Source organism: Chaetura pelagica, unplaced genomic scaffold (assembly GCF_000747805.2).
Source record: "Chaetura pelagica isolate M959 unplaced genomic scaffold, ChaPel_1.0 scaffold246, whole genome shotgun sequence".
NCBI lineage: Eukaryota > Metazoa > Chordata > Aves > Apodiformes > Apodidae > Chaetura > Chaetura pelagica.
In genome coordinates this window covers 130,887-155,563 of record NW_009953647.1, presented here as the reverse complement: position 1 = coordinate 155,563, position 24,677 = coordinate 130,887, and the positions used below count along the sequence as shown (strand labels likewise).

Genomic DNA, 24,677 nt, shown 5'->3' with positions numbered 1-24,677 from the left:
CAGCAAAGATTTTGAGAGAGACTTTTGAAGAAAAAAAAGTCCAATGAGGAGTGGTTTATTGATGGTTTTTTTTTAAAACTACTGTGTTAGCTATGCTGTATAGTATTGCAGCATGAAAGATTAAAGTAGCATGTGCCATTTTTTTCAGTAGTTCATCTTCTGGTTGGTTTGTATTTAAGATACCTATTTCAATATTATATTTCTAAATGTCACTCTGTGCAAACCGGATATTAGCGACATGAGTTATGAACTTCAGGAAGGTGAAAAATATGGGCATTGCCAGAAGCTAGTGAAGACAATATTCTAACCGGTAGTTGGGACTCCATGTACAGGATGAACAAGAGATGACACAGTTCCTTCCTTCAGAGTCCCGATACCTAATCTGGATGACTGCAAAATTAAACTTAGAGGGTACAAATGCACATGAACAAGCCAGAAGGAAGTAAATTTCTGATAGTTCAGCTGCACAAAGCCTGAATCATATCTGTTGTTCTAATTCTCCACCAATTCACGGATAAACAGGAAAGTGGGATTTGACACAATAAGTATATTTTATGTATTTCTGCATTATTAATTCATTCCATTAAATCAAATAAGATACTTGGTAAATAAATACATTAGAGAATCAGAAAGTGTTCCATTTCTTTAAAAGAAGTATTTGAAAGATGAGTGAGAGATAAGTGAAATTGACTGGGTAGACAGAAATACAAGTGTGAAAATCTTAAGACTGGCTACTGCCACCAGCAATACAAGCAGCAGCACTTGCCAAGTTACCATGACCTTCTACTGAAGCTGTGTTAGGTAATTCCATTGAAATAACTTTTGGGAAAAAAAGTCCCAGCACTACTCTATCTTCTAATTGCTGTCAAACAGCATGTGCTACCAAAGAGTAAGCACATTGAGAGAATAAAATTGGCAAAAACTACTCTGTGAAGCACCCTTACAAGCTTTTGGCTCTTTGGGTTCAAACGTGAAAATTCATGTGCTAGAGGCGAAAAAGGAGCAACAGATGAGAAAGGAAGCTCAGTGCAGTATTTTACTGGGATTTGCCAAATGTCAGAGCATAAACTGATCAGATCCATTTGGATACTGAAAATAAATGAGATGGTGTGACACCACTCCCCCCAAAATCACTGCACAACACATCACAGAAGTGGCTTAAGTCCTACATACGTCTAAAGAAAAATTTAGTCTTTACTGAGGCAAAGCAATCAGTAGTGAAAAATTGAAATATGCTTCCAAATGTAGTTAAGTAAAGATTGAGGTGATTAAGTCAATCATGTTAACCTAGAAAAGAAGTATAGTTAAGGACCATGTAGAACAGCATTACTTCTTAAGTCTTGATAAGGTTAAAATTCAACAGCACATGGCTCATTTGATGACATCTCAAAATTTAGTATCATGCGGTCATCTATGGGCTCCACCTCTTCTACAGAAACACCTGCATTTCTTATCAAAACATGTTTTTCATGACCACCTCACTGACTGTGGCACAAGTTCCCATTTCCATCTACTTGCTTAAAACAAATCTGTAAACACATTTTTTCCAGGGTTGTGCAAGGTAACAGGTTTAAGTGTATCTGAAGAAAAGAGGCAGCAAAGTAGCTACGATGCAGGGTTAAAAAGAAAAAAGAAAAAGAAAAAAGAAATAGAAAAAAGGGGTTACTATGGAAAAAGTTAATTAGCACAACAATTCAGGCCAACTGATGGGGTCTGAATGCTGCTTGTGTCCAGAACAAGTTAATCAGATTGTGGGCATAATGTTTTAAGAGTCAGGTCGAACAAAGCCTTCAAACCCAACCTCCAAATCACTTGGACAGTGACTGGAAAATCATAGTTCAGAATAAGCCTTTTCTCCAATTACAGGGTCTTCTTCAAGCACTGCAGTATGTTTTGCTGCAGACATAAAACACAAAATGAAATTTAATATAAATTAAACATGATCCTCTATAATTTGAGTATCTTGCATTCTCACACACCAGGGTATCAATTGGGCACATGGAGCAATGACACCTTCATCTTCAAAGATTTATCATGAAGAGGAGCTTTAAACACTAAATTTTAGTCACCAAAACAAATCTCAACACACAAAATACACAGTTAAGAGTCAGTCAGCTTTCAGGAACCAGATCTTGCTAGTGTGCCATGTAAAACCAAGCATTACACTGATTATTTCAAGCAATTTAGAAGACAGACTAACCTGTGGCTTAAAAAGAAACTTTGTGCAGTCAGGTCAAAACCTCAGGCGGTAACAAAAAAAAGACAAACAAAAAAGGCCAAAAATTAAGCATGAGAGGATAAATTAGTAGTAGAGGAAAAAGGAGCATAAACATGTTAAAAGGAACTGGCATTATACTTCTTCCAAAAATTATTATTGTGCTCATCTTACTTCTGAGATACAAAGAAACAGTTAATAATTATCTGCATCATTCCAGTTCACAGGTAGCTACAAAAAAGAAAAGCAATGGATTGCAAATGAACATCCCATTATTTTGGAAAAAACCTAATGAACTTCATCTCCCAAGAGATTAAATTCACCTGCCACTTAGTCCTGTTCCCTTTATTGAACATAAGTTTAGTTTGTTTTTTTGAAATGATAACTAATGAAATCTGATGATATGGCAACAAACTGGAGAAACCTATGGATTTTCATCATACATTTTGCCAAAGAATACACACGATACAGAGTTTTACTTCTTACACCTAAACATCACTAAACCAGGAGTGACTTGTTATAAAATTAACCGCTGTTTAGACAATTAATTCTAATTAGTAATATTAAAGGCGTTCACGTATTTATTTACTCATGAGATGGAAGGATTAGAAAACAATCAGTTCATGATATATTGATCCTCCTGGTGCTATGAAAAGAATGCTAAAAAAGGCTTTAAATATTTCTAAGTTTATTAATAAGACTCACTTTTTCTCTCAAAAGGAATTCCTTTACATGAACAAAATACGCAAACAGTACCTGTAACCCATACCCATCATGTTCATTTATGCAAGCATTAATGTTTTGTTTCAGTTACCAGAAATTTTTTTATCCACCTTTCAAAAAGGTTTACTATAAATAGAGGCACTTACATCAGATAAAAACTGCTTTCCAGTTATATAATAAAATAAACACCAATTAGTAATTTTAGTTTGAGAAACTCATTAAATTATAAATAAATATAAAATTATTAATGTTATTTCAAGTCTTCTACAACATTTTAAGTTACACTAGTTCATACTTGTAACAGCAGGTTAGTAGAAGTTAAGTGATGAACTGCAATTATACTTCGTTGAGGAAGTGTTATAGACAAGGCAGTTTAACATGAAACAGTTCAGCAGCAAATATTCAACAGATCAGTGTGTTAGAGACAAACTTTGCCCTCCGAGAAGCTAAATGAAAAAGCAACAATAAAGCTTACAGAACTTAGCTCGTACAATTTGCCTTGAAGGCGGTAGATTGGTTCCCTGAAATAGCAAATTGCAAAAATGAAGTTTTATTTCAGAAACATTTTCTCATTCTTTTCAACCCCAAACAATAAACTTACAAACATCTGTTTATTATCTTTAAAATAAAAGGTTCAGCAAAGTCCTTTGTACCAAAAGTAATGAAGTTTTAATATTTAAAACACCAAGTTTTTTCTCCACTTCTTTATAGAAAGAACATTCACTTAATTAAAAAATCATTAATTTTGTGTATTTTTTAAGAGTCAGATAATTGGTCCATTTTCCTTTTATGGGACACTCCAAAGTGATGACGGTTGTTGTGTTTGACACATGTTCCAGCACAGCTAGATAAGAAGGAAATCCTTCCTCAGAGGGGAGAGACTAGTCTTTGAAGCCATTACAGTGTTTAGACCTCTCATTTAGTCCAAACCATATATTACACCAAAATGCCACTCATGCTGGTCAGGCTCTGGGGGACCACCACATCCAAGTTAATGGATTAATTTAACTAACACTTAAAAAATAACTAGCAATTTTTTTGGTAGAAAGAAGAGAATGGGTCTCTGTTCCCCAAGAGATTAGTAAAATTTTAAAAAATACTAGAACTCATCTATAGCAGCAGAATAGCCAACTTTCTTAAATGTCAGGTTTATCACCGTAGTGATATAAACTCAGTGGTCACCTTGGAAAACCTTTACCTTTCACCTCCTGAACATTGTTTTTGTTGCACATAAAAACATCAGAAAGAAATTAAATACTAGTAAGTATTTACAGAAAATTTAGTTGTCTTATTTTTACTAGATTTTTTTCCCTTTTAAACCGCATACTAATTCCAGAACATTTTTTGTTTTAGACTTTGCAAAACCTTTAAAGTGAGCAGAAACCCTCAAAGTTGTAGTATTTTCATTATTTTCACCTCACACACACACAAAAAAAGGACTGATCCTGTGAAGTACTGAGCACCCCTCAAAAGAAAAAGCAAAAGAAAGCAAAGCCCACAAGCACTTAGCATCTCGCAGAATCAATCCCATATTCTTATGTAATAAATAGAAGCCAACAAGTAATTTCATTAATGAATCTCAGTGAAAATGCTAACTAATCAACCAGTTATTCTTTGTTTACTTTGAGAGATATCTACGGTCAACATCTTTGTGAAGTCAACTGAAAGTTTTCAGAAGAGATAAAAGCAAATCTGCTTTTCTTTGCTGAATTGCCCCTTCACTGCTGTAAAGTTTTGAACACATAAGAAATCATAAAACGACCATGACAAAGCACATACAAGCAAGTACTCACCAGTATTTTGGATTCTGAAATTCATAAGTTCGCAGTTAAGAACAAAATACATTGATGTGTAACATGAAAGATTCAATTCACTAAATGGCAAGGGAGGGGAGACACTAACCAGCAGTGCAAGCAGTAGCCAAAATATGAAACAAGAAATTATGATAACAATGAAAGTCAGGTGGCTCTGAAAAATTCAGTACAACAATGTGATGATGACATATTTTACATATGTTTGAAGCAGAAAAGGAAAATGATACACTTAGAGCAAGTAAACACAGCCAAGAAAACCAAACAGCTTGGATTAACTTGCACATGCCATTATCCATTCTCTGTTAGGTGCCTACCTTATTTCCCACTGCACTTTTGTTAACCTGACTGCTTCTTTGTTGGGCACTAAGGGAAGCAGAGGAAGAGAGTTATACTGAAGAAGCTTGAACTAAGCCAGTTCCCAAGGAATAGATTTTAGCAGTAATAGTTACTTCTGATTCCCCGTAGACAGCTAGAGTAACAAAGAAACACAGCAAAACCATTGCATGTGTGTGCATATTTCAACTACTTTTTCTTGCAGTATAGCAACGCCTGCTTGGATTTGCCTGCTTAGGACAGAAAGGACATGTGCAGACAGTTCCTACTAATCATCTCCTCTGTAACAACATCCTACTTGGATTGGTAAAGGTTACTAAAAGCACAGAGAAATTATGGCTTATGTGGGTAACTTTGGAAACATTAGCTTCTATAAATATTCAAAAGAGACAAAAAGCAAGCCATTTCTGTTACTTAGTGTAGTACAACAAAATCCTCCCCTGCTGGAGGCTCCTCAATAGCTTTGTCTTGACAGTTTGTTTTGGATATTATTCTAATATTTATATGCACTTTGAGGGTGTAAATGTAACCGATGGATGAAGCCATCACAAAGCTGGTTCAAAAGGCTAGACCCATATAAAAAAGGAGCATATTTGAAATTAAACCATATTTAAAATATTTTGCTCAATTCTTGAACTCTGTAATCCTAGTTTCTGAAACAAAACACACTTCTGTCTCAAAAAACATAAAAGTTGCCATTAATTCTAAAAGCATTTGCATGATGTGGTGGTTTGTAAGTGTTAGGCCACAAAATTAAAATACTGCTGGAAAGAGTAAGAAAACCATCCAGAGAACAGGCTTTGGCTACTCAACCACCAGAGCAGTCATTGGTGACAGGAAGTTTTGCTTGGATTAGATTATACTATTTCACCAGGCATTGATTAACTGAAGAAAAAAACCATACATATTAGATCAGCTACAAATACTGCTCTGAAAGATTAAGAAAGGAAGCTGTGCTTGGATCAAAGCCTATGGTCCAATCCTGCAAGTGTTTTGTGCACAGCTGCTGTTCCAAAGATTTGAAGAAGCACCAAACTCAGCCCCATCCCAATTCTGCTCCTGCCCTTCAGACCATGCTCTATCAAACCTAGCAGTCTGCATGCTGTGAGATGATCCACGGGATATTTATTCCATGTGCCTGATTACTGAGCTTAACTCCCAATCACCCGTATCTTTTTGACCAAATAACATGGCATGTCTCTGGTGTATCATCTGAGTTACATAAGCCTTGGTGCATAAATTATGATTAAATAACCTCACAGAAAACGCAAGCCTAACTCCTCACCAATTCTGTTCTCTTGTTTGAGAATCACACAAGATGCTTTTATTGGAGAAACACATATAAGATGGCTTTAGGAAACCTAGTTGTCATTCTTTCAGGTTGGTTTTGGTTTTTTTTAAATTTTATCGCCTTAGGATATCTGCTTAAATGCCATGCACAGTGGCTGGGGATTTCTAGATCTCAACTAGCAAAAGAGGAAGCAGCTTTCCCAAGAAACTGAACTTAGGTACTGCAACTCCTTGTAAAAGACACAGAGTGAGGACCACAGACTGAACTACAGGCCATAGCAGCAGCATCTATGAGCAGGATTTTTCCAGGGGAGAAATAGCTCCAGATATACTCCAGAATCCAAGACTATAAAACATGAAAGGTCCTGACTTAACACAAAGGCAAGTCTTTTCACAATGAAGCAAACATTGGAGCAGGCTGCATAGAGAGGCTGAAGAATCTCAGACTTTGGAAGTTTTCCAGATCTGATTGGAGAAAGCCCTGAGTAACCTGGTCTGAACTCAGCATGACCCCTCCTGAGCAGGAGGTTGGACTATGTGACTTCCCAAGGTCACAACACACACCATGAATATATATGGTGTTTTTAGTAGGCTTTTTCCTGTCAGAAAAAGAAGAAGAGAAGTAAATAACAGGCAGGTTGTTATCTTGACCTCTAGAAGGCCAGCTACCATTTCTACAACATCCTGTCATTTGTCAAGAGAACTGATAAAGGTATCTACGACCTGCAAACACTTCTAGAGAAAGTTGGTCAAACTAAACACACAAACAGATCCTGGCTTTGCCTTCTCCCCTCTCAGCTTACTGAACTCCATGTTTTAAACCCTCAAGGCACACTGCCAAAGATGTAGACCTTCCTTCACAGAACGCTGTGAATAGACCATAGTATAATACATACTGTGGTGCCAAACTTTGTTGCCAGCTTCCTACATGGATAAAACCTGTTACGATTCCAAACACTGTTATGGAAAATATGGCATGAATATGAACTGAAGGAACATTTATTCTTCAAAGAGTGAAGACATCTTTAATGTTTTACTACTGTCAAAATGTTGGTATGAAGCCCCTGAGGCACAAATTGCTGGAAGCTGAGGGAGAATGTTCTGGAGAATATTCTCACAGCCTTTTCAATTAAGTAAGTAGAACGTCAAACCAGGCCCTGCAGGGCATTCTGCTACTATTATTCTCTACAGCCAAACAGCAGGCACACTTATAATTCAGTGACATCCATTACTCTGAGCTGAACTGTTTCACACAGAAATAACAGCTCCCAAAATATGCATTAGAAACAATGTGGAAAGACCACCAATATTATACATTTCTGTGGTGCTAAAATGGATACAGTGAAGGCACTGGCCTTCCAAAGCTGCTTCCTAAGATGCATGTGATTCCAGACTAAAGCAAACTTCCGCTTCAGTGAAGCCAGTCTTGTGAACTGCGGTAAAGAAACCCCTACAGGTGGGACACAGTTCAACACTGTATTGAGAAAGAGCACTCTCCTGCATATTTGGGACTTTGCAGCTTGCATCTTCATTTATGTGTTCTGAACTTCGTAAAAAAAACAAACAAAACACAACTAAAAACATAATAATATCTTTTAAACAAAGCTTCTATATATACATACTTTGCAAAGCCAATGAAGTCTTCATGGTTGGTGTTAATGTAAGAAACCTGGATATCAATCAATAACAGCACCTATTAGGGGAGACAGGAAAGCAAAAAAGGATGGGCAAGGTGGAGGAGAGAGATTGACAAAAAAGAACAGAGAAAAGAACTTTTGAGTTTTCTGCAGTACTGAATATTGCTTTTGTAATCGTTCAAGCCAAAAGCAGCAATATTTTCTAAATCCCACCACTTCTGTTTGTGTGCTTGTTTAATAAGCGAGGCTATAGAAGCGCTACTCCCTCTTATTTTTTTCCTGACAGACCTCAATTTTCACTATCTTGGGCCTTGTCCCACTTCATTAAGATCAATCACACATGACCAGAGAAAGTTTATTAATATATAGCATAGCTCTACATTTTGCAATTTAAGCAAAATTATATTTGTAGCAATCCAGCCAAGCCAACAAGGAACCTGGAACCTAAGATCAGGGTACCTAAATTTTCCTTAGGTACCACAGAAAATAATAGGTAAGTTAGCCCTGGCCCAGAAAATCTACAGTCCAGGTACTAGACAGCCATTCTGGTGCTCACATTTGGCTTGACAGATGGACTAGTCAATGAAATAACAGAATTAATGGTTTGTGTACTTATCACTTGCCAGTCCTTCAATAGCCCACAGACAGAATTTGATTTGAACTTGATAATCTAACTCAATAACCAAACTCGGCTGGGGAAAAAAATCTAAGATAATAAAGAAAGCTCACTCTAACCCTTGAACAACTTCTTCAATGTGCATAAGGCTGCACTTGCCCCCCATCTTTTCAGACTTCCATTTTTCAGCAGGGAGCAAGAAAGAAATCCATTGCTGCCAAATGGTAGAAATTAATTTATTCAAATATACAGTTATTTCTGTACAGTTCCTCAAATATAGCATCACTCCCAAATTCTTCACAATTTCCAGAAGATATTAGGTGCCCCACTCAGAGTAAAAGATTTGGGTGCAGATCGGGGAAAATATCCTCACTAGCATTTTGATTTATGAAAGACAACTGCAAACAGCATAAATAATTATGTGAATACATGACAATAACCTATTTAACCAATTTTCAGCATTTACAGAAGGCTGGTATTTTGTGCTTAGTTCTTGGAAATTGCCAGGTATGTGCACACAATGAAGAACAGAATGATAAAAATAAAAGACTCAAGTATTCTAAGTAATTAGTATCTTTCAAATTTTGAAATAACCGAGTGTGCTAACTAAAACTCCCCGCAAGTACCAACCCTAAATACAATTTTTTTAAAAATTATTTTTAAGACTACACGCACAGCACAGATTACAGGAAGAGAAGCAGAACAAAATTTATTGCTTGCACAGGGACAAGACTAGAGAGGCAGGAGTCTGGAACAATTTAGGAGCTCTGCCTAGCCCTTCTTCCCCAGATTTTTCCGTTGTCACACACTGCACTCTCAAGACAATAATTCCTGTTTCCACTTCCAGTGGATTTTCTCACATGTAATCTAAGCTTTGAATTTTCCTGGATTCAGAGTACTTAGCTGGGTGATGAACACCTAAACAAGTTTCTCTGAAATTATTTTTTTTTTTAACTTGAAGGGAAAACTTGTCACTCCTACGAAAGTCCCAAGTACAATTGCTTGTGGGCCTCACTATAATTAGAACCCACGAGATGGCTATGTTAAAAAAAAACAAACAGAGAAAGTAGAAAAAAGGCTGTGTGTTTCTGTGTGCATTTGTGTAATCATTAGTCAATTTCCCACAAACAGCTTTTGTGACACAGCTAAGATGACACACTGTGGAACAAGAACAATCAATGCTACTTTAAACCACCAATCCTAATCTTGAAAGGCCAGATTAGATTTTCTGTAACAATTCTAGTCTCCTCTGTCAAAGCTTAATGGTAAAAGTGCAATTTCTATCCACCTATAAAATATGCCGACTGGAGAGGAGAGGGAAGAGGGAGGAAAGAGGAAAGGGGAAAGAGGAAAGAGGAAAGAGGAAAGAGGGAAGAGGGAAGAGGGAAGAGGGAAGAGGGAAGAGGGAAGAGGGAAGAGGGAAGAGGGAAGAGGGAAGAGGGAAGAGGGAAGAGGGAAGAGGGAAGAGGGAAGAGGGAAGAGGGAAGAGGGAAGAGGGAAGAGGGAAGAGGGAAGAGGGAAGAGGGAAGAGGGAAGAGGGAAGAGGGAAGAGGGAAGAGGGAAGAGGGAAGAGGGAAGAGGGAAGAGGGAAGAGGGAAGAGGGAAGAGGGAAGAGGGAAGAGGGAAGAGGGAAGAGGGAAGAGGGAAGAGGGAAGAGGGAAGAGGGAAGAGGGAAGAGGGAAGAGGGAAGAGGGAAGAGGGAAGAGGGAAGAGGGAAGAGGGAAGAGGGAAGAGGGTATCTTCAATTGTCTTATTGTACTTTGTACATAAGAATTTTCCTCCTTCACATACTTTCCCCAAGCTGCTAGATCTATTTATCCTCACCTGATTCTTGGTTTTCTCTTCTCTTTCACGAATGTAGCTGGCAACAATTCTTTCTGTTTCCTCACACAACCTTGGATATGTTGCCAACTGAAAAGCAAAACCAATAGAAATTTACACCTGCAGGGAGGCTTCAGCAGAACACACACATGGGAGCCTCCAGCTTTCCTCTTTGGAAGAAAGTAATTATTATAAATGCTTGGGCTAAAAGTTAACTACACTACAAAGCAAGCCTTACTTGCTGTTAATGGTCATATTTCAGGGGGGGGAATAAAAAAAAAAAAGAGCTACCTAAACCTTTGGATTATTTCTGTGCTTTTGGCTCTATGAAACATCAAGGAAAAAACACCTTGGACATGAGAACCAGAGTTTATCTGCCTTGGGGTGAGGTTTCTCCATGTCTCTCTCTCCTACTGTGCCTAATTCCAGAGTGGCACCTTAAATTATTTCCAACTTTTTTATCCTTTGAAGGCTCCACCTTGTGGCAACATCTTTACATCTCAATAATAATACTTGAAAATGTGAACAGCAAAGCACAACCCTAAATTTGAGAAACAGTACTGGGAAAAGAATCTAGACAGCTAATTCAAGTGACATATCTTCCAGAGTTTGACAAAAGTGAAAAAACCTGGACACTTTGCTCAAAATATTACAGTGAATCTGCTTCTCTATGATCTTTGTCAAAAAGATTGGCACACTTTTCTGTTTTGGGGAAGAGCTCCTTTGCCTGCTCATGATTACAAAAAAAAATTTGCATTAGTCAGTAAAACTGAGGTTTCATTCTAAAAGTATACATCAACCCAAACACATACTTGAGGAAACTCAAATACTCACAGTAATGTCATGTTTAGTTTTGATTAAAGTATTTCTTAAATTATTAGACTTGCAGGATCTTAAAGTTAAAAGTTAATTGGTGCATATGAATTTTTCCTTTCCCTGATAGATTTGAGACCTTTGCTCTAAGAAAGTTTCACTGTTTCTTTCTCTTATGAGCACTGGAAACCTTTCAAGTACAAGATTTTTTTTTCTGATTTACACATCCATGGAATTGCTGCCTATGTTACATTTTCAGTACCAATGAAAACATGGTTTTAAAAAGGAACCTGGGGGCAACTCTTAACTCAAAGAAACTCCAGCCCTTAGGTGCATATATACATACATTCAAAACACAGGAAACAAAAAATTAATATTTACAGCATTGCATTATTTTGAGAGTTTTGCAGAAGTTGGAATTACTTTAGTGTCTTCCTCTGTACTAGATCTAGTGACTAGATCTGAAATCTCTTCTAATACTGTAAAATGCAACACAGGCTTTATATTATCTAGTATGCTACGATATTATACTTACATTACCAGACCTATTTGTAATTTACCTTTTTTGTGCACTTCTTAACAGTGTTGATTAACTCTTGCATCACCAAATCCACACTTTTTAAGCAAGGTCCTTTCAGCTTGACTATCTGTTTTTTAACAATGGCTTCAAACGCCATATCTGGAGTAAATAAACCTGTTCTGTGGACATAAAACAATATGTAAGACAGAAATTAAAACATCATGCAAAGAATATCTCTTTACTGTTTCTGCTACAACACCAGCTGAAATTTTTTTCCGTATCAAGACATAAGATTTTCCTTCCAAAACTTATGATTTTTCAGGAACGCACGCTTAACACAACCGCAGGCACTACCAGAAAAAATGTAACTCATTTTTCCCTGCAAAATAATTTTCCAGCACTTCCAGGTAAATTAAATTTCTTGGGGCAGATCAACTGTTTGGCCCAAAATAGCTACCTGAAAAAAAGAGGTGTAAAGGAGTGGAAGGAAAAAAGTCAGCTGCTGGGAGCAGTGAGTTAGTAACATAGTCCAGCAGTCAATAACCAGTGTTATGGAGCACTTGCCTGATACCATGTATGTTCTTGATGGCATAACTTATTTCTCTCCGCAGTTCTTTCTCGTTGAATTCCATCTAGAGGAACAAAAGTGTAGGAGATCATATTGGAAGAAGGTTTTCATAACACAGAAACATTACCTCTCACAATATAATTGGAAAATAGGGAAGTTGAACTGGCAAAATATTAATTTATAATTATGCTAAACAAAGCATAAGTATTTTAAAACATTTTAACGCTAAGGCTACAAGCAGCAGTAAGAATTGTTCAAAACTATGCACCATTCCATTGCAGATGTCCCAACAGCTGGAACAATTTTGCAGAGTTGATAGAGTAAGCCAGAAACAGAATTTGGAAGATGTAACTTTTGTTTTTTCAGCCTGGTTTCCTTAAGTGGTGCAACTTCTGTAATTATGGCCTGTTTATACTCCCCTTCTCATTCTACTGTTTTCCAAGCAAAGGTAAGGATTGAGTGATCTCAGTTATGAAGTTATAAAGCTTTTCTTTAAGTTCCTTGAAAGCTAGCTAGCTGGAAGAAAATTTAATGTTGTCACAAATGAAAGGGTCATTACCACAAGCTTATTTGTCACCTGTTCTGTTGGACTACTAGTTGACGTACCACATTTGAACCTTGGAACCAGCCAATGAAAGTTAGGGGATGTCAAAGCATTCAAACATAAAACAGGTGGAAATTAATCTTAGAAGAAGCTCAAACGAATGAGGACTAGAGATACAGTAGAGTTCATGGTGACTGGAAGCTGAAGCCACTGCGGCAAAAGAAATACCAAATATGTAACACAAATTCATGGGAAACCAGGTTTCATTACTTCACATCCCACTGGAACCCTGTTTATTCTGTTAGCCAAAGGATAGATAAAGCAAGAAAAGATGTATCAAGAGGAGAAATTTTATCTCCAAACAACACTTTTGCTTCTGCTCCACCTTCACCTACGGAAGTGCAGAACTGAAAGCTGCCTTTGGTTTAATGCATTGAATACAAGAAGCAGATAACACAGAAAATGACTATTTTCTATAACTCCAAGTTTAATAGGTACTGACTACTTGAACACAAATTTACCAACTGTAGTTGCTGGCCTGCCCTATTTAACCAGAAGGAAGATGCTATTTGTGATAAAACCATAATATAAGACGGAAACAGTATGAACTTAGACTATAATTATATTGTAATTCCTGTATTTCAGAATTCTTACCATGTCTCAGTATCCAAAACTAGAAATGAACGCAAATACCTCAAGTATAACTTAATGTAATTTCTCCCATAGTTAAGAGCATGTTCTCCCAATAAGATTTTATCTTGGCTTTACTACTGTGCGTATGAACATAAGAATACATAAATAAAACACAAAACACAACAACAAGATGGATAAATACCTTCACTAGTTCAAAAGGAAAACGTTCATGGAAAATACGATTGATTTTGGCACCTCCTGAAAGTTCTAGTGTATCAACCTGGTCTCCTGATCCTTCAATTCTTTTTTCAAAGTCCACTGAAAACTGTTGTACCATCCTAAATTTCAAAGGGAAGAGAAAAATGAACAAACAACCATTTAACCATGTCAACTACCAACTGTTACTTCAGTACTAGGTGACTACTAGTGCATATTAAAACACGTTTAGGAATTGATAAAAGCATCTATAATCAATGGCCCAGTTGCCAATCCATAAAATCCATACCTACACAAATATCCCTGCACCCTTCTCTTTATACTTTTTCCTGGTCTGCTTTCTTTCTTTTCTAGGATTACTTAAATTAATTTTGTAACAATTCTATTCAAATTGCAGAGCAAATAAAGTGTTCAGTAACATCAAGCACAAAATTCTTCAGAATTTGCATGCAGAATCCTTAACTGTATCCTAACCTTTAAATCTAAATCCATCAGAAAGAAAGAAAAAGAAAAAAACAAAACAAACCTACACGGAGTGGAAAAGCAGACAAAAGACTAGACACTCACTGCAACAGGGCTTTTGTTGTTCTGGTTGGATCTTCTGGTCTGAAGTTTTTGTATACCTCTACTTCATGTTCTATAGAAAGCAGCTGGCCCTGGAGTTTGCTTCGAAAGGTTGGCAAGGTATCCCGAATATGATTGGTAAGTTGCTAAAAAGCAAATAAAAGTCCTTTAATAGTGTTAATAAATAAGAAAGCAAGAGCACAACCATTTTCTTTTGACTGCCAAGCATTATCAGCCTTGACCTGTGCTAGTATACCAGTGTATTTTCTTTTGATCTGTGAAGCAATGTAGACTGCTGAAGAGCAATACAATATCACTTTTGCACACACATTATAAGGAGGCTTAAAAAATTCCTTTGTCCTCTCACTCACTGAGATCTGTTACTACACACACATTTAGTTACACACCAAAAAAATGATACCTGTTATATACATAATTTAAAATTCTCTCTCACCCCTTAGCACTGATGCCACCACCCCCATTTTGTTGTTTTTCCTAAGGATGTTTCCCAACTCTCTATATACTTGTCCAGCATGATGACTCCTTCACTTTACAGTCACAAGGAAATGTGGGACAAAGAAAAGATTCTGAGCATCCATAGCCCATTGAAAATAGAGATGGAGGGAAATACAGATACATATGTCCCTACTTGGCACTCTCCCATGATTGGCAAAAATCACCTCCACATAATTTCTGCTCCCTTGTGCAAAGTATACTAAAAGGAAGAGATTTTGCCCTCTTATTAATGACTATTAAACACTTGATCATACTTGAACTGAAAAGAGGTTCTACCACGCAAGACTATCAGTTTTCATTTTTTGAAACATATCTGAAAGTACTGGAAAATAAAATGAAGGAGAGTAGAAAAAGGTTTAACAGATGTGTGTTTAACATACATAATTTACTTTTGCACATATATATTGTAATGTGTTTGGAAAGCACTATTTATGTCTTACCTGTGCCATAATTTCTCATGCATTGTACCTATTCCTGGTCAAAACCAAAGTGGATTTCTTGCATTATGCTGCAAACTCTCTTCCCAGCCACTGTCAGACAAGCTATGAATTAAGAATGTCGTACACCAAAACACATAAACTCAAAATAAACGTTTCCAGCCGACAGAGAGGCACAAAAACTGAAACCGGCGTTTCCCTGGAGCACCACCTTGTGGATACAGCGATACTGAAATACTACCTGAAACCACAAACACTAATAGGTCCCTATTGTCTTGGGGACAAAATTTACATCTTCTTCCCATGTGTTACTGCACACAGTAACAGCAACAGAAGACCAACAGTTCATACTGAAATAGGTAAATTTATGAAACAGTTCACAAAAAAGTTAATAGTACATTAAAATAATGCAAGTCAGGACAGATAAGTCAGTCCAAAGGTATATGCAGCTCTTGCTTCAGTCTCAAAACTAAGACATGTGGAATAAACTTTAAATACATAAAAAGGGACAAAACATTCTACATATAGACAAAAACTGCAGGATACAAGCAAGTTCTTGCATTCTGCTGATTATTTTTGTTCTGAGGCACCAAAAAAAATTTTAAATGGCATTAGCTTTCTTTCTGTGCAAGTCCAGAGCATGTCACGACCTAGCTGTCAAGTTACAGCTGCAAAGTCCCTGTAGCAAGAAATTAGGCAGGCCAGCCGCCTAGTCTCCTACCTTAATCCATAACTTTTCAGCAGTTTCCAGCTGCTACCCGCAATGGATAAAGCAGCATACTGGTTCTATGAAAAACTACAATAAAGTGTAGATTTTTGAGGTTAAAGTACAAACATACAGTGAAGCCTCTGGATACATGATTTCTGAAAATAGTTTTTTTCCTAATTTCTAAATTTAAATTCTAAAAATCCCATTAAACTAGAAGAAACGTGATAATTTTCTGTACCTAGACACGCACAAGTATATGGGGCCTGATGGAATCCATCCTAGAGCGCTGAGGGAGTTGGCAGGGGAGATCACTAAGCATCTCCACCATTTATCAACAATCCTGGTCAACAAGGGAGGTCCCAGATGACTGGAGGCTGGCTAATGCGATGTCCATCTACAAGAAGGCTCCGAAGGAGGATCAGGGGAACTAAAGAACTGTCAGCCTGACCTCAGTACCATGAAAGATCATAGAAAGGTTCATCTTGAGTAAGCTCACACTGCAAGTGCAGGACAGCAGGAGATCAGGGCCAGTCAGCACAGGTTTACAAAAGGAAGGTCTTGCTTGACCAGCCTGAGCTCCTTCTATGACCATGTGACCTGTCTACTGGATGAGGAGAAGGCTGTGGACACTGTCTACCTAGACTGTGGTAAGGCCTTTGACACTGTCTCCCCACAGCATTCTCCTGGAGAAACTGGCAAATCATAGCATAGAGAAGTGTACTCTTCACTGGATAAAAAAACTGGCTAGATGGCTGGGCCCAGAGAGTTGTAGTATATGGGGTCAAATCTAATTGGCAGCCGGTCACCAGAGATGTCCCTCAGGGCTCATTTTTGTTCAATATCTTTATCAACAATCTAGATGAGAGGATTGAGTGCACCCTCAGTAAGTTTGCAGACAACACAACACCAAACTGGATGGAGTGTCGATCTGCTAGAGGGTAGGAAAGCTCTACAGAGGGACCTGGATAGGCTGGATCAATGGGCCAAGGCCATTGTATGAGGTTCAATAAGACCAAGTGCTGGGTCCTGCATTTTGGTCACAACATATATTTGTTGTTCATATTCAGTATTCAAGAAAACAGGGGAGTGCAGAACTCTCAGTACAAGTCAGAAACTGCATCTCACAGTAGATTTTTGCATGCTAGATGTAATATACAGCTTTGTTTATTACATTGTGAAAATCAGGCAGGAAAGGCAGGAAAGAATAAGTGATGTTCACTGACCAACATTCCTTTTAATAAGGATTTCATATGGTTCTATCATTGTAAAAGCTGCCTGTCACAACCAAGGCTTCAGGTGTTACCTGGTTTAGAACTTTTTGGAGATATGGTGTTCCCATCCGATCTGCCATGTGCCTGTATGCTGGGTGGGAAAGAAAGAATTTCCTTTCTGCTAGAAGAGCTGCCTTTATGTCCTTCTTCCCATCAATGTCTTTCTGGCTTCTGTTTACGACACCAATATAACCTAAAACAACACAAGACCAAGGTGTAAGTCAATGCAGCTATTGCCTGAGCTTCTGAATTCATATTAAGTAGGATTAGGTTGCCTCCGTTCAAATAAAACTTTCCAATTTAGGCATTTCAGATATTGTTTACAAGTACTGTAATGACCTTAACAGTGTCTAAATTGTTCATCCTGTTTATGTACAACAGATACAGTTCCTTCTAAATTACCAATTCAAATACAGAAATATCTGAAACTTTGGTGTACTCCAAAGAAACCACTTCAATAATAAACAAACAACTGAAAGAAACCTCACCAAAAAACCAAAACACACATACAGGTCTACATAAGCGATACTAACAAAATACAAGAAAAATGTCTTCTCATTTGCCAGACCAACATGCTGCATAGGAAGAGATGGTGGTTTCATCAATAAATTATAACTACAATCAAAATTCTTGATATTGTTAACAGTATGAGTAACTGTGGCAGTAGCTGCCAGAACAATCATGTGGAAGATTTCTGGAAGGGGTCAAAAATTGGTTTACAATGAGATTACCAAAGCCCTGGTGCTGCCATATACAAAGAAAAAAAAGATTCTTTCGTTGCAAGCAACAGCACCCTGGCACAGAAGAAAAGATTGGCTAAACAACTTGTGCTGACATTTCTCGCGTCCTCTGGAATATGCAGTGTATTTTCCAGGGCCAAAAAAAAAAAAATCATTTTACATGCAGGGTATTTTTAGCACAGATGCCTTTTATGTTTGCTGAACAGATAACAATAAAATCTAGGAACTCACCAAGTCCAGCACAACCTTTGATTCACCTCCAGGACTCCCAAACACCACCCTTGCCCAAACCACCTTATGGATTGCAAAGAATATATATGGGCAACTGAACATTCTCACCTCTACGAAGAGGGAATAGTCTGTTTTCTAGAATTTCTCTTGCATCTGTTCCTTCATCCATCAGATCCAATTTTGTGATCACACCGATGGTCCTAAGACCTGACCGAGGTGGACGCAGGAGGAAAAAGATAGTGAAAAATCATTTATATTCAGGAAGAATAATTACATTTAACTATAGGTATATGACATTCTCAAAGCTGGTATCACACAATACCAGCTACAACTGCAAATTGCAGTATGTCTGGAAAAGAAGAGATCATCATTGTCAGTGCTGAAATGTTTTCCTCAAACCTCTTTAACAAGGCTCAGCATTCCTACAATACGAATGCATAAAATTTATTATTCTAAGTATCCAGAAATCCCATCAGCAATATAGTCCATTTTAAAAAGTACTAAAAAAATTCCTAGATAGACATGGCCCTACTTACTTACAAGAGATCATGACAAAATTTAAAAAATATATTTACAGCATCATTACCTGAATGATACTGAGCTAACAGTTATTGTGATATTGAAGTCTATATGCGAATATATGCATACACATCTGTATTATATATTATAAAGTGTATTTCACAAAAGACTTGCTCTATTACTTCAAATCACGTTATTACATTTGAGAACAAGAAGTGCTTAAGTTCAGTCATGCTTACCTTGAGGGTCCACTTCCTTAGCTAACTTCAGTGCATCAGAGTTGGCCAGATCAGTGTTAGCTGGAGTCACAGCCAGTATCAGACAGTTTTCTCGAGAGATGAACTGCATTATCATGTCTTTGATCTGCTGCTCAATATCTGGAGGCTGATCCCCTACGGGCACTTTAGTGACTCCCGGCAAATCAATAAGAGTCAGACTTAATACTATATGGAAAACACAGGATCATAAAGCTGGTTAGCATACCAGACATGTCTAAAGAGGTCTACACATCTATGGCTGCAGACAAATTCTAGTCACATAACCCCCAAATCATTACCTTTATAGGTATATAAATATTGTCAATGGTTCAAATAAAATGCCTGACAATCTGAGAAGTACACATTTCCCTGTTGGTCTTTCATCTCTGAAGATATAAATACTATTTAGTATTTTAAACATTACAACTGGCACAGGCAAATCATACTTATACTGAATATCCTTGAAGGCTCTTAGACAAAGAAATGTGGTTTCCCCAGTTTTTTCTACCATCAGGCATACAGACAACAGACCATTCCCATTTTATCTTTCAAATCAACCCAAAACAGGCTTTTTTTTTTTTTTAAATACAGTCTTTCTCTGACCATACTTTCAACAGCATCTCAAATTGAGAAATTCAAAAAAAGGCAATAGGTAGCCTATCTGATGCAGCAAAATAGTTATTAAGGGGTTGTGGGGTATGTTGTTTGGGTTTTTTTGTGGGGTTTTTTGTTTGGTTGGTTTGTGTTTTTTTTAAAACATTCTAACTTCTTAAGAAAAGTAAGAAACATTTAAAAGTTTATCCATTAAGAAAACTAGAATGGATGCCAACTAGAAGCATCCTAAGTTGTTCAGCCAGTACTAGGGTAACAGGGATTCTTTTAACCAAATGAGAAAAATGGGATTCCTAGAAAGGAAACACCAGTATATCTGGGGTCTGGCTAATACAAACAACAGTTGCTGAACTAGAAGACTGATCCTAATAAAACATAGTGTTAGGTAGGAAATTTTCTCCTGGAGTCAGCATATTCAACAAACAAGCTTTGAGGCAAGGCATTTTGTTTAGCTATGTCTATGCCACATCTGTATAGCAGAGAAGGGAACAGAGACACATGCTTAGAGCCACAGCTCCTCATGGGATATCAAAGGGAGGTTCAGCATCTCTTTAATTATCTCTCCTTTTATTTTAATCCTTCTGTCCTTTGATTCACAATGAAGACATCAAATGAGGTGGTTAGATAAATGAAGTGCTTCAGCCAAACATACCACTTTTCTCCTGTATCCAAGACAGAGTGAATGCAAAATATTTTCTCTAGATTGCCTTCCTTAAATGGGGCAGATGGCAAACAGAGGAACTAACTTTGATCTGTACTGGGGGTCTACAACAGAAAGCAGCTTCAAACACCATTGTTGTCTAAATATATTTTTAGTGACAGGGAACAGTAAGCAGCCAACAGGGCAGGGAGACATAATGACTTTCTAGATCACTGATCAGAGAATCCATCTGGAGGAAAGAAAAAAAGTTTTGACACTAACTCTCCCATCTATTATATGCCTTTACTAGTGAGCTGCTCTCTAATGGTCTATGTACTGGGGGAGAGATTGGTTTCATTTAGGTGCGGAGTCAGAAGGTTTTAAAATCATGAGAATACTAAATGGGATAAAGCCTGCATTATGCCCAGCTCTAGAAGCAACAAGTCTCCACCATAGAATGGTTTCATAACACAGGAAAAGTTAAGGATTCTTCCAGATACATAACCACTTTTGGTTAAACTCAGATTTTTCATCCCAGAAGACTTCTGATCAAGCAATGAGAACAAAAGGAGCTGCCTAGACAGACTGAGCTACACAACACATTACATGACAGAAATACAAAGTAGAATTATTTTACCTACCATGTGGAGAATATATTCTTAAATTAATAGGAATTGAAGAAATGCCTTTGTTCACTCCTGTTATTCTATCTGTTTCTACTTCAATTTCTTGTCGAACTTCATCAAAATCAGTAAACTTCCTCCCTTTGCAGTGTAGGAATTCAGCATATTCTGTGAAAAATATCAATAGTAACTCGTATTTTACAGATTTAAACAGCCATTTTCAAGACCCTAGTATTCTTCAGATGTGTCTGCACAAAAGCGTGTCATAATGCATATCAGGAAAGCATTATATATGAGCATATGCTATAGATACGATTGCACAGATGAAAAACAGTCCACAACAAGAAAGGGTTAGTTAAAAAGTCAAGTTGACTGGATATGATTTACTGCTTTTATCTTCAGCATGTCATCTTCTGGAACAACCTGAAAGATTCAAATAGACACCATTTACGTTAATAGAATAAGGAACAGATTATGAATTAGATTCTGAGTCCTCATCTGATTGTATTTGTCTGTAATACATCAACAAATTCAAGAAAAGTAATTCAAGTTCTGTATCATGAAAGATCATTAAGCATTTGTTTTCAAAAACTAACAGCCCATGTTAAGCATCATTTTAACAAAAGAGTTATGTACATTTTTACAAGTTCATAATTAAAAGAAGATCACATAAAAATCACTCTAACATTTTTAACACAACTCCTCGTTTCCTAAAATCTTACTGTAGTCTAAATCCAAACTATGCTTAAGTTTGTAAAAGCTTTTCCAGATACAGCTGTGATTTTGCTGAAGTGGGAAAACACTATTAATTCCCAAGTCTTCATGCCATAAAAGGACATTAAGTCAGAATCACAGATAAATACAGTCTAACTTGCTAGATTTTAACTTGACACTAGGTCCCTGTTTCAATTCATTGGTATTGATTACTGTAACCTTCTGATTTCTGTAGCCCCAGAGCTACAATACCAAAAGCACATCTCAGGATTTTAAAACTGGGATTTCTTCCTACAAAACAGAACACAAAAGCTTATCTCACATAGCAAGTCTGTAATCAGAAATGATGACATGAATGGTAATCACAGATACAAGTTAACATACTGTCCCCACAGGTTCTAAGCAGTAGGACTGGAGAAAGGCTGATCAAGGTTGTGTATGTTCCAGTTCATTGCCTCCTGCAAACATGGCCTGATCTCAAAGTTCCATTTAAATGTTTCTTCCCCAGAAAACCTTTCTTGGTACAAAGCCCTTGAACACCAGGGCAAAGTGCTTGCTCGGTACCCGAAGAAAGAAGAGCAACTCGGGAGACCTCATCCAAGAATACGGATTAATAGAGGGCTTTAGGTATCAATACTGAAGTCTGTTTACCAAAAGTCACTTTATTACTATTGTTGACAGAGCTGAGGAAAAGAGTTAAAACCACACATGAAACCCCAACAATAGTTACTGAGAAAAACAGCAAACACCAACCTTTCTTTGCTACAATGTTATAATCCCTCCAGACTCAAAGTGCAACAGACCAGGAAATACACATATCTTGTGAGACAAAAGTAACAGATCTCTTATTTCAAAAATAAGACAGTACCTAACAAAAACTTCTATCTCACTTCTGACAATTTAAGAATTCCAGAATATCTTTATATTCGTTTTTAGCTTTAACAGCAAAATGACAATGAATGTGGGGTTTTTATGTTTCCTTGTCAATTCTTAATTAAAACCAACCAAGGATTATTCAAATATTTTAAAGTGAAAGAGAATATGTTGTACTAAATATTTCAGTTTCTCTTGCACTTTTAAGGATTCACAATTGTAAAATTTGTAATCTCAAAGTTAGAAAATAGCTACCTACTGAAAAAAAGAGCTGACAAATGGTTCTTATTTTGTCCCAGTTCTTCATGCACTTTTCCTGGTACGACTGAAAATGTTGGGGTTTTTGTTTTTAATTTGGGGTTTTGTTGTTTGTTTGTTGTTTGGGGTTTTTTTTCAATAGTTCATCAGATTTTCTCAGTAAATTTTTCAAAATTCAGTAATTAATACTTGGTGCCTAATTGTAATCAGCTAACTAACTCAAATAAATGAGAGTTAAGGAAGTTTTTCTCTTTGTTCCACTTAATACTCAATAACAGAAACAGTCCCTATCTGAAGTGGTTTCAAGATAATTCAAATGAAAATGTTGGCTACTTTTTAGCTGTGTTAGTATTTATCAATAGCTCTTTCCTTCCGGTGACATCTGTGGTCCCCCTAGTTCTGAAGGAATAGGCTTTACAACGGTTCATAACCTGTGGTGCCACGCACAGCCTACGGAATAAAAATTCAAATGAACAAGCAGTGCTTTGTTTTCCTCCTTTCAGCCTTTAGTCTGTCCTTGGCTATGGTGCCTTTAGCCAGGCTGGGTAAGCACATGCTTCAATGCAATCTTGCATTTTCAGCTTTCATACATGGAAGTACAGTAGGAAAACATTTTATTTACATTTTTGTGGGAATGAACACAAAGTCAGACAAGAAAAAGTGATCCTGCCTAATGTCTGTTTTCAGATAAAAATTTTCTGTATAAATCTTCAGTTAAGAAAAAGAACAATTAGATTTAAAAAAAACAACAACATTGTCCTCACATGTAGAATACTTTTTTTCCCCACACTTACTCAAAGCACTTTGGATAACATCAATGTCACCCAAACAACAACAGTCTTAGCTTCATTGAGTCATTTCAAAGCCTCAGAATACTTTTCAAATCAGTGATTTCAAAACATGCAAAGAAACTTCATGAACTAAAATACATCACCTTTTCTTTGACGATGGATCAACTTTTTCTGAACAAATTAGATACAGCTAAATTAATCTCTTTGTACCTTAGCAAATCAATCAATAGTTCCTCTTGGATAAGACAAGGGCTTTTAATACTGCCTCTCCTTTCAATCTGTAATCCCTATTCTAATTCTCCATTTCTCTAGCCTTGCTCACATGCTGACAATAACATTTTCTAAACTCAGGCATTCCCCTTCTAACCTTCAAGCAGCAAGGTTACAAAAAATAGAAGCACTCTGGCACTGCCTGAAGAAGAAACAGGAAAGTCTGTCAATGCAGAAGAATTAAAAACACTAAAAATACCATAGATCTGATGAGAGTTTCAGATTGTTAGTTAATAACTAATTACAGATTTATTTTTTCTGTCACTTTTCTGATTAACTTCTTGCAGATAGGCAAATACAGAGCCATTTTCCAATCTTTCAGCAAGGGGTTTCCATCTTTTCTGGTATCACCAAGCATCAGCCTGGGATCAAGAAAACAAAACCTTCCACACAAAGCCACCTGTAAAAGCAAGTATTCATGAGTACAAATAATTTGTACCAACATGAGCTGAAGTCCATTTCCCATTTTGATGGGAGAACTATCTGAGGCCTCCAGCGCATGCTGCCAGATCTCAGCAGTGACTGCTGATCTACTTCAGTTACTCCAGGCATTGTTACCAGTGCAGACACAGAGCACGATTTGCAGTCTCTGCAACGTTACACCAACACCTTAATGACAGGTTTCAGACCAGCAGCACTAGCCCCACACATCAGTCCTATTTGGGTGATGAGCCTTTCACTATCTGAGGAAGAGGTCACTACCACTTTTTGGGATACACACCTCCCACATTATTGGTCTCTACACCATTCCTGTTTGTCATCTGAATGAGTGCTGGCAGAGAGCAGGATCTAGAAAACAGTTCCCACTGTCTTCTTCTACTCCCTGCAAAGTGCCTAGTCTCTCCTCTTCTATTAGCTCTCCGGCACCTTTCTAGTTTTTATCCTAGAAGAATGCTAAATGTCTTCCTG

The 24,677-nt window shown here is 37.2% G+C and overlaps 1 protein-coding gene across 1 annotated transcript in view; it reads right to left on the bottom strand.

Moving 5' to 3' along the window:
• The window catches only part of DNM3 (dynamin 3), a gene marked incomplete at its 5' end in the record, with an annotated part of 135,180 nt that overhangs the window by 106,903 nt on the left and 3,600 nt on the right, over positions 1-24,677 (bottom strand). The window contains 12 exons of the mRNA XM_009999865.1: positions 3,430-3,459; positions 5,067-5,115; positions 7,998-8,068; positions 10,453-10,539; positions 11,823-11,961; positions 12,347-12,414; positions 13,730-13,865; positions 14,311-14,453; positions 17,273-17,433; positions 18,320-18,418; positions 18,970-19,173; positions 20,881-21,030. Of these exons, the coding sequence (XP_009998167.1) occupies positions 3,430-3,459; positions 5,067-5,115; positions 7,998-8,068; positions 10,453-10,539; positions 11,823-11,961; positions 12,347-12,414; positions 13,730-13,865; positions 14,311-14,453; positions 17,273-17,433; positions 18,320-18,418; positions 18,970-19,173; positions 20,881-21,030 (1,337 nt within the window). The remainder of the gene's footprint in view (positions 1-3,429; positions 3,460-5,066; positions 5,116-7,997; positions 8,069-10,452; positions 10,540-11,822; positions 11,962-12,346; positions 12,415-13,729; positions 13,866-14,310; positions 14,454-17,272; positions 17,434-18,319; positions 18,419-18,969; positions 19,174-20,880; positions 21,031-24,677) is intronic.